The sequence below is a fragment of the Gossypium raimondii genome, chromosome 7 (genome assembly GCF_025698545.1).
Source record: "Gossypium raimondii isolate GPD5lz chromosome 7, ASM2569854v1, whole genome shotgun sequence".
Taxonomy (NCBI): Eukaryota; Viridiplantae; Streptophyta; class Magnoliopsida; order Malvales; family Malvaceae; genus Gossypium; species Gossypium raimondii.
The window spans coordinates 49168017-49179529 of NC_068571.1; the positions used below are offsets into that span (position 1 = coordinate 49168017).

General features: G+C 31.4%; 1 protein-coding gene across 2 annotated transcripts; it reads left to right on the plus strand.

The window, feature by feature from the left end:
- The first annotated feature begins 7628 nt into the window (after positions 1 to 7628).
- On the plus strand, positions 7629 to 10400 carry LOC105781747 (transmembrane 9 superfamily member 11). Of its 2 annotated transcripts, XM_012606359.2 has the most exons (3): positions 7629 to 7760; positions 7888 to 9913; positions 10193 to 10400. In XM_012606359.2, exon 2 carries the CDS (start codon positions 7909 to 7911, stop codon positions 9871 to 9873), a length of 1965 nt encoding a protein of 654 aa, XP_012461813.1. In that variant the 5' UTR covers positions 7629 to 7760; positions 7888 to 7908; the 3' UTR covers positions 9874 to 9913; positions 10193 to 10400. The 2 variants fall into 2 exon arrangements, with proteins under 2 accessions (XP_012461813.1, XP_012461746.1); XM_012606292.2 differs by lacking the exon at positions 10193 to 10400 and having other exon boundaries at positions 7888 to 10164.
- The last annotated feature ends 1113 nt before the right edge of the window (positions 10401 to 11513 follow it).

Consider the following 11513-nt stretch of genomic DNA (forward strand, 5'->3'; position numbering starts at 1 on the left):
AATTTTATAAAATAGCGCTATTTTTTAAAAGTAATTTTTTGCGGCGTTTATAAAACGCTTATTATTATTATCTATTATGCGTTTTTATAAAAACGCAAAAATTATTTTATTTGGAATAAAAACGACGCTGTTTTGCTATATAAAATGGCGCTATTTTTAAAATAAAATTATTTTTGTATGCGTTTTTAAAAACGCGCTATTGATTAATTTTTATGCGTTTTTATAAAAACGCAAAAAATTATTTTATTTAGAATAAAACGACACTATTTTGCTATGCTAAGAGGCGCTATTTTTTAAGTAAAATTATTTTTGTATGCTTTTTATAAAACGCCGCTATTGCTTATCTTTTGCTAAAATCTTTTATTTTGTCTCATTAAAATTATTAGTTAAATTGAATTTTTATTTCATTTATTATTATTTTTATAAATTGAATTTTTATAAAAAATTAAGTACTCTTAAAATAAATATCGATATTTTAATAAGAAAAAAAGATTAAATGGCTGTAATTAATTATTAAGTTAGAATTATCCAATGTAAGCAATTAATCTATCACATATCAAATTTCTATTAAAGATTGAGACGTTAATAATGATTTTATATTATTCATTTTCGATCTAATCTCTATTTTATTAGAGATATTTCTTCCTAACTAAAATATAATTATTTTGCTACATGTTCGATGTGGAATGATTTTAGTTTTGTATTTTATTTTATTTGTCATAATTTGGTCCTATATATCCAAAATAGATAGTTACCTATACGTATCAATTTGTTACATTTTTATTAATTATTTAAAATCTAATATTTAAATATATCAAATGGTTTAGATTAAATATTTTTTAGTCATAAACACCGCTAATGTCACCTTTTCCGACGTTTACAGAAGAAACGTCACTAATAAATTAAATTCTTGTAATGAAACGACACCGTTTTGAAAAATTCTAATACATATTAGCGGCGTTTTTGCTATAAACGCCGCCAAAGCTCGTATATTTTATAATTTTTTATATTCAATTATTGTATATTGCATATCATCAATTTTAAATTAATAATCTTTACAATTTATTATTATCTCTTTTACAATTATATAAGAACTTATTTAGTATATAAATAAAAAAAATACTAATTAATCTAAACCTTAAACCCTAACCCCGACCCCGAATCTCTAAACCCTGAATTACTAATTCTTAACCCCAAACCCCTAACCCCTAAACCTTATTTAATATATAAATTAAAAAACACTAATTAATCTAAATTCTAAACCCTAACCCGACCCAGAATCCCTAATCTCTAAACCCTAACCCGACCCAGAATCCCTAACCCCTAAACATTATTTAATATATAAATTAAAACCCACTAATTAATCTAAACCTAACCCCTAACCCCTAACCCCTAAATCCATAAACCGTAAATCCATAACTGATCTTAACATCTATCCCCTAACCCCTAACCCCTAGCCCATAACACATAAACCTTAAATGACAACCATTAAATTAGAATCCCTAATCCCTAATCCCTAATCCCTAATTTCATAATCTATAAACCTTAAAATTGTAACTTTTAAACTGACCCTAAATCCTAAATTAACCATATATATACTCTAAACCATATATATTAAACCCTAAACTATAATGATAATTAAATTAAATATTTTAAAATTAATACTATCGTATTTTTTACAATTATATTTGAAATTAATACTTAAAATTAATACTCTAATTTCATTTGTCCCTTTTCATTCATTTTCAGTTCTTACTATTGAGTAGGTACTATTAGGTCATTGTTGTGTTCATGTTTGATTAACTAAATATAAAATTATTTTTGGTAATAAAATTATCAATATATAATATTATTTATCACCATATTTGGTGTTTTATATTACTTTATTTGATTTATTTAATCGAACTATCAATTTAATTTTTATGATATTTTATTTTACTCATAATTTAATATATTTTTCTAGTAAAGTAGTTTAAATAAACTGTGATTGAAAAATAATAATAAATAGTTAGGAGTTAGGACTTCTCTTTAATAAAAACATTTTGTATTAAACAATATTATTTGTTATCTTTTAAATGTAAATTTGACCAATATATAATAAATACAACGAAATATCAAAATTTTCAACTTATAATAAAAAAATATAATTGAAACATTACTTGAGAATATATCAACGAATGAGATAATTGAAATGGTTTTAGATTTTATTATTAGCGGCGCTTTTTCAAAAACGCCGCTAAAGGCTAGAGCATTAGCGGCGCTTTTTCAAAAACGCCGCCAAAGATCCGAGCATCAGCGGCACTTCTTAAAAAACGCCGCTAAAGGCCCGAGCATTAGCGACGCTTATTCGAAAACACCGCTAAAGGCCCCAGCATTAGCGGCGCTTCTCCAAAAACGCCGCTAAAGGCCAGAGCATTAGCGACGCTTATTCAAAAACGCCGCTAAAGGCCCCAAAAACTCAGAAAACGGTGTCGTTGGGCTTAGGCTTTTTGCGGCGCTTTTCAAAAAAAGCCGCTAATGCTTATTTTTAGCGGCGTTTTCTAAAAAGCGCCGCTAATGCTCGATTTTTAGTGGCGCTTTTTGTCCAAACGCCGCTAAAAGCCTGTTTTGGTGTAGTGGAGGGAAGTTAGATGTGTGACGACCCATTTTTGTCGGTGTCATAGAATACGGTTTTGGGCCGGGTTTCTTAAACCGAGCTACCCTGAGAAGTTAAAACGAAAGGTGTAACAGCTCGATTTTTAGTGGTGCTAGAAAAGGCAGTTTTGGAACCCCATTTCCGTAAATCGAGTCCGTAAATATTAAATATAAATATTTTCGAGTTAGTATAAACGAACATTAAAGTTTGGTCCTTCAATTTTGTCTATTAATTGCTTAATTTAGGTCTAGGGACTAAATTATAAAAGTTTTATTGCTATAAGTTTTTAAATTGGCTAAAGACTAAGGGGCTTAAATAGAAATTAATCCAAAGCCTAAAATGGAAATAAACCATCTTGAAGAGGTTATAGTGGACGGTAAGTTAAAATTTCTTAAATATGATTATTGTTAAAATTATAATTAAATTAACTAAGAATAAAACATGTATAAAAACATGAATTAAGTGGAAAGAAAGAGAAGGTCCATCTTCTCCATCTTTCCATACCGAAAATTCAAGAAAACAAACAAAGAAAACTGTCCTTAAGGGTTTCAAGCTTTCGACAATGATTTGGTTAGTGCAATTAAGTCATTTTCTTGTAATTTTTATGTTTTTGAAGTCATGAGAGCTTGATTTAGCTAGCCCATGTATTAATTTGCAAAATTATTAAAGTTTTTTAAAGATGCCATTCTTTATTTCTTTAAGAAATTGTTGTTAAATTAATAGATTTTAAGCTTAGATTATGAAAAGGACTAAATTGAAATGTTTGGTGGTTAGTTTTGTACATAAAGATAAAGTGAAAAAATTGTGAAATTGATGTGAAATTTAGTGATAATAGATAGTGGAGGGTCTGTAATGAATGTAATTAAGGCCAATTTTCAAACTAAAGCTCAAAATTTAAAGCTATGACTATTTTGGTTTTAGGGACTAAATTGAATAACACGTAAAGCTTTATGGGTATTGAAAAATGAAATTTCATAGGTTCATTCATATCATGATATAATGTATAAATGTTTAACATTGATGAATTGAATGAAATAATAGTATAAATCAAGAATTGGATCAAACTGGAAATAATCGAGGAAAAACCAAAATTGTCGATTAGTCCTTGAATTTTCAACTTGTTTGTAATTTTGGTCAAGTAACTTTATATGGAGCATACTACTTTATTTTATGCTATGTTGAATTCTATTCTATTCCATTTATGTGATGGATTGAAGTGAATTAGTGAATTTGGCACTAATGGCTTGAAATGGACTGAATTGTAAATTCATGTGAATATTAGTTATATGTAAATAGAATAGGATGTAAATGAGATTTTTGACTGAATATATGTCTCGTACGATAAATGAATTTGTGTACAGGAATTGATAAAGCCATTTATACGAAAATGATGCTCGAGTGAACTTAGTAAAATGTTAGGATACGTATGACATGTCATTAGGGTCATGTAACATCTCTATTGTAAAATATGAGTAAAGTTTTTTATTTATGTATTAAGTAAGCTAAGAGTGAATAAATCTTAAGGGTTTCCGTGAAAAGAGATGTATATTCGTATGTTACGAAGGGTATCCGTCATAAAGATCTGTAAAAATGGAAAATGAGTGCTATTGTGTCGTCATCTAAAATTATTCTAAATCTGAATTAATGTTATATTGAGTTATGGGATTCTGATATAACATGATATGGAATTCATCAGAATGGTCTATACAGTGATTTATCAGTATGGACATATGTGGTACTGAATCGAGGTAAATCTGAGTATGAGTTTATGGCATTAAATTTTGCGTAAGTATTCGCCAAGCATATATGTATATGCCCGTGATAAATGTCAATGAACAACTATTTGAAATAAGAGTATAGGTTAAGGCAAAAATTATTGGAAGTGGTTTTTGAGGGTATGTTCTGTTCAAAAGTATTATGGGACAAGAGATAGACGAAATGTTTGGAAGGATTCCTCAATTAGTTAGATAAAGAAGATTGAGTATGACAAGAGCATGATAGCTGGTGTATAAAAGAACGGTAAACTATGGTGGTATCCATCCAAATAAATGATGTGGAATAATTGGCACCCAGTAGATCATACAAGATTGTTGTATCCAAATATATTATATTTTAAATACTTCCTTTATTTTTATATAATAAGTTTTCAGTTAAATTGTTAAAGAACATGTGTAAGGAAATTAAGAAATTTGTAAATTGTTTTTGTTAATGGTTAAATCTTGTACAGTAACACCCGAAATCCAAACCCAGTGAATCAAGTTGGGTTTAGGGTGTTACATAACCTAGAGCATTTTTTATTTGAAAAATGATTAAAAACTTATAAAAAATCTAAATTAAGAGAATCGAGATGGGCTTCATTTGAAGTTAGCGTTAGACCAAAATCTTCCTGAGAAAAGATTGGAGCTAGAATAGATCTTGTTGGTTTTTTTTTTATCAAATGTTTAAATTGAAAGGATTTAGAGTTTATAGTTACAAGGTTAAGAAAAGAGTTGAGTTTGAATGTATTTACAAGAGAAAAATTACTTTGACCTTGAAATTTATGAATGTTCGGATCAAGAATCATTAGCACGAGATCTAAAATGTAATACTTTAATATATATATATATATATTTGTCTAAATAACTATGATTTGATATATTTAAGTGTATCTAACAACAAAATGAATATTATAATGACATATTTAAATATGATTTTACTAATAATTCTTGTATCATATTTTATTTTATTATTTAATACACTTAATACTGATAAAATATTAAATTCAATGTGCATATATAATATTGAATCGTGCCATAATGATACGTTTGGTTGGGGGAATGGAATATCCCCCTTATACAATAATAATGCCTAGTAATACAATGGTTGGGTTGGAAGAATTGGTTATTCTGTGGAATGCTATTCCTTAGCTATTCCTACTTATCATGTAATGGTTATTCTTTAGAGATAGCTAAGAATAACTATTATGTGCAACACTGAATGGTAATAGAAATAAAATTTTCACACCCTTAAAAGAAGGAGACAGTACAAAGATAGAGGGGAGGGGAGGAGGGGAAGAGGGAAGGAAAGAGAATCAACATTCTTGTGGGTCGACTGACCGACCACTCAAGGCTAACCGAAATATAAAAAAAATCAACATATCAGAAAACCCAGCATCAACATATTCAACATAAACAAATAATCAATTTACAAAGTTCAAGAGAAAAACTAAAAAAAAACACCTGAAAGAAAAAATAAATAGGTGAAGAACTGTTTCTGGTGAAAATTTGATATCAATGGGACATCAACCACCGCAGCTGGTGGTAGGCAGTAGTTTATAGTGGTCAATGACAATTAAACCACTGGAAGTTGGCGGAAAGAAAACGAAAAACTTAGAAGCCAATGAAGAGAATTTGAGGGACACTTAGGGTGGGTTTGGATCGGCGATTGGGTGCGGTGCAGTGCGTTTAGCTTACTTTTTCTCTCACGCTACAGTATCACTACAATATCTAATCTCACCGCCACCGCTGTTTTTACACTAACCGCGGGTAAACGCACCTCCCATCCAAACTCACCCCTTAGAGGTGTGAAGTATAGAACAATGAAATCCTTAAAAAAGAGAAAAAAATTAACTATTTATACAAAGATTATTATTTTTTCAAATACAAAGATTAAATTCATAGAAAAATATTTTAATTATTATAAAATTTAAAATACTAAAAATAGTTTGATAAAAATAAAAATAGTATATATTAATTTTAATTTTAATTTAACAATAAGATATTATCTTTCATTTGTGGAGTTATAATTTATAATTTTACCGATTTTAATTTTAATATTTATTTTTATGAATTAACGTTAAATGGAATATGCATATTTTAATATTCAATTCCCATTGAATGATTATTACATTTCTACCCTATTCCATTCCAATGAACTAATTTATCGTGCATTTCGGTTTGCACAATGGTTGTGTAAAAAAACACTAATTAAAAATTATTGGTATAATAATTTATTTGGCCATCTAATTTTATGAAAGAAGTCATTTTAGCCCTCTATTTAATTTTTCACATTTTTTAGCTCTTTAACTTGCGTTGTTTGTCAAATAACTCGAAAATGAATGAAAAAATTAATGTATATTAACTTTACTAATGTGGCATACACGTAATTATTTTTAAAATAAAATATTAGAAATTAAAAAATATTTTTGAATATTTTTAAATTTTAAAAAATAATTAATTGCTAACATGACATATTGCCATGTGGATGCCATGTCAACAAAGTTAACAGATGTTAATTTTTCCATCCTATTTGGGGTGATTTGACAAATAATACAAGTTCTAGGGCTAAAAGAGCGAAAAATTAAATGAAAAGCTAAAATGATTTTTTGTAAAATTAGAGGCCAAATAAGTTAGTATGTCAAAATTATTTTTATCATTTGAATTATAAAGCTTAAGATCTATTGACATAAAAATAATAATAACAAAATGAGTAGATTCAGCCTTAAGTCCCAATTTAGGCCTAAATTATCGATAGTTAGTTAGCTCAAGAAGAAAACTAGAATGAATTTCATTTTTCAAATAATTAATTCAACAATTAATCTAATTAATTAATTGGAATAAATGTAGGTAGGACTGAAACTTCAAAATTTCTAGAGCTTCAATCATGTCATTGAAGGAAGGGTAGTTGGTATTATTTAGCTTCTTTTAACTTGTTTTTGAAAATTGTATTAAATGTATGTGTTAATCACTAAAGCTATAACTGTAATTATAATTAAAAGTATAAATAATATGATAATCTTATCATTAAATGAAATTTTTTGATAAAAATAGTAAAGAAATTATTTTTAATTCAGGTATATATATATAACTTGAAAAGATCAAAGAAAATCTGAAAAAGAAAAGAGAAAATAATAATAAAAAAGTCGCAATACTTTGATGGTGGTGACCCACCAGGCTTTTGGCGGAAAACGCACAAAGCGAATCGTATAAATATCGGATCGTTTGTGTTTTCGATTGCTGCTTTTGTTCTCTGGAATATTTCAAATTCGTTTAAAAGAAAAATAAACAAACAATTTGAAGATCGCTACGTTTGGACTTCAATTTCGTCATAAAGACTATTCTCTTCTTTCTCTCAGGCAATTCCCAAGGTTAGTCATATCCTTTCTTCCTTTGCACAATTTCTTTAATATTACATGCAGTGGTAGATTTTTGCTATCTTGTTTTCTCTAAACACTTTTTTATTTTAAACTCATTTTTCGATCTGGGTTTTCCTAGATCTTCCAAAATTCGGACGTCATGGGTCATGTTGAGATCTGGGTATTGACAATGTGCGTGATATTTCAATTGGGATATGGGTTTTATCTGCCTGGTAGTTACCCTCACAAATATGTTGTTGGGGATCCTTTATCTGTCAAAGTAAATTCCTTAACTTCCATTGACACCGAAATGCCCTTTAGCTATTACAGTTTACCCTTTTGTAAGCCTAAAGAGGGTGTTAAGGATAGTGCTGAGAATTTGGGTGAGCTTCTCATGGGAGATCGGATTGAGAATTCACCATATAAGTTTAAAATGTACGTTAATGAGTCTGAGATCTTCTTATGTCAATCTAATAAGGTATCGGCTGATGATTTCAAGTTGTTGAAGAAGAGGATTGATGAGATGTATCAGATTAACTTGATTCTCGATAATTTGCCTGCAATAAGGTATACTAAGAAAGAGGGTTTTATGTTGAGGTGGACCGGGTATCCGGTTGGGGTTAAGGTTCAGAATGTGTATTATTTGTTTAATCATTTGAAATTTAAGGTGCTTATTCATAAGTACGAGGAAACAAGTGTGGCACGTGTGATGGGAACAGGGGATGCTGTTGAGGTTATGCCCACTGTTACCAAGGAGGGTTCAGATATGCCAGGACATATGGTTGTTGGGTTTGAGGTGGTTCCTTGTAGCGTGGTGCATGATGGTAATTTAGTTAATAAATTGAAAATGTATGAAAAATACCAATCTCCAATAAAATGCGACCCAAATGCTGTCTCAATGCCCATCAAGGAAGGTGAGCCGATTGTCTTCACCTATGAGGTTGCTTTTGAGGAGAGTGATATCAAGTGGCCATCTCGATGGGATGCTTATTTGAAGATGGAAGGATCCAAGGTCCATTGGTTCTCGATCTTGAATTCTCTTATGGTGATCACTTTCCTTGCTGGTATAGTCCTTGTGATCTTTTTAAGGACTGTTAGGCGGGATCTGACCCGGTATGAGGAGCTAGACAAGGAGTCTCAAGTACAGATGAACGAGGAGTTATCTGGGTGGAAGTTAGTTGTCGGGGATGTTTTCCGTGCCCCATCCAATCCTGCTCTTTTGTGTATTCTGATAGGGGATGGAGTTCAGATCCTTGGTATGGCAATTGTGACAATATTGTTTGCTGCTCTCGGATTTATGTCACCAGCATCCCGTGGCACTCTTATTACAGGTATGCTATTTTTCTACCTAATTCTAGGTATTGCAGCTGGCTATGTTGCAGTACGTCTTTGGAGAACGATTGGCTGTGGTGATCATAAAGGATGGATTTCTGTCGCTTGGAAAGCTGCTTGTTTCTTTCCTGGTATTGCTTTTTTAATTCTAACCATTTTGAATTTCCTGTTGTGGGGAAGTCACAGCACTGGAGCCATTCCATTTGCTGTTTTTGTTATTCTACTTCTGCTCTGGTTCTGTATCTCAGTTCCACTCACCTTAGTTGGTGGATACTTTGGGGCTAAGGCGCATCATATTGAATATCCTGTCCGAACCAACCAGATCCCTCGTGAAATCCCAGCTCAAAAGTATCCATCATGGTTGTTAGTTCTTGGTTCTGGGACCCTGCCTTTCGGTACCCTTTTCATCGAGCTATTCTTCATCATGTCTAGCATATGGATGGGACGAGTCTACTACGTTTTTGGGTTTTTATTTATTGTTCTAATTCTTCTTGTTGTGGTTTGCGCCGAAGTATCTTTGGTGTTAACTTACATGCATCTGTGTGTGGAGGACTGGAAGTGGTGGTGGAAATCCTTCTTTGCTTCTGGTTCAGTTGCTATCTACATCTTCTTGTACTCCATAAATTATCTTATATTTGATCTTAAGAGTTTGAGTGGACCCGTGTCTGCTACTCTTTACTTGGGGTATTCTCTTTTCATGGTTCTTGCAGTCATGCTCGCAACAGGCACCGTTGGATTCCTTTCTTCTTTCTGGTTCGTGCATTATTTATTTGCTTCGGTAAAGCTGGATTGAAAAAAGCTTGTCCAGCCACAAAAATTGGCACATTTAAGAGGTAGGCAGCCCTGAACATAAAAAGTCAAAATCATCTCTTGACTTCGAGCATTACTTTGTTAGGGAAACTTTAGTAAGTGGAATAACCAATAAGTCGGCCCAGTTTTGCTTAATTCTTTATTAGATGTCTATGATGCATGACAACACAATACCGAGTCTGTTTTTGCAGTCTGATGTATCATTGGAGGCCATTTTTGTGTCGTTTTGGTAACATACATTTGGGTAATTTCATGTTGGAAATACGTTATCAGAGTTCAGGTTTTTTAGTTGTTTTTTTCAGTGCTTTTCCTCCCATCCAAAATCCAACTCAAAAGAGATTTGCTTAATTTCTGAAAAAGATCAAATTTGGAAAGCAGAACAGAAGCCGTCTACAGCACCTTCTGCGTGCCCGGAATGTGACACCATGCCAGGAATTCCTTGTTCCTATCTTTTATGCCTCGTTTGCTTACTAGTGTAATAACATGAAGAAGCTTATTTATTACATATGTTTTACAATAGGTAAACATAAAATAAAGAATAGTTAATAGAAATTTAAACTTGAAATTAGAAATATGTGTAAAAACTTTTGTAAAAAAAAAAAAAGCCTCTTCAAAATAAGTGAAATATTTTCTTTCGATTTTCTAAAAGTAAGTCATAGGAGTAGTTAAATATTACCACTTGAGTTAGATTATTGTTAACTCATATATTAAAACATATGTAAACAATAATACTCTTACCAAACATAACATTAAACATGGATTTTTAGTTCATACAATTCAATCTGAAGCTAAGTCATGTCATATATGGCTCTAATAGCATTGTGTTTATTAGTATGAATTCATTGGCAAGTCTAGTCTTCGTGGTTGATTCATGTGAATTAAATTGTGAAGAAAGATGGCACTGAACATGTGCTAGGTGTGTATAATTAAATATATATATGTTAGTACTTAGAATTGTTTTCTAACTTAATCTATAAATTGATATTTAAATTATACTCTTTTTTTTATCATTTTGGTACTTAAACCATTTTTTGGACACAATATTATGAGCTTAAGGGAAAATGGGAAATTAGGGAAATCGAAACCCAAAATGAAGAATTGGGAGACATTGATTGAAGGGGGAAAAGAGAAAATATGTAACACCCCTAACCCGTATCCGGCGCTGGAACAGGGTTACAGAGCATTATCGGAATAAACAAATCAAATACAGACATTTCATATTATTTAAAATCCATATCAAACATTATTCATAAAGTCCCCTTATATGAGCCATCGAGGCCCAAAGCATACATTAAAAACAAGTCGGGACTAAACTGGGTACTCAGAGAATTTTTCGCGAAATTTCAAAATTTTTCTTAGGTGGGTCAGGCCATGTGACTCACACGGCCAAGAGGCACGCCAGTGTCTCAGGCCATGTGAGCATTCGAAATGGGGCACACGGCCGTGTCCCAACCTTTGTCTATACCCATGTAACTCTGACTTGGGTCATACGGCCAAGTCACATGCCCATGTGCTAGGCCGTGTGTAGGTGCAGGGGTCACACGGTCAAGCCACATGCCCGTGTGCTAGTCCATGTGATCAATTCTGAGCATTCTGTTTTGAAATTTTAAAGATGTAGGGGAC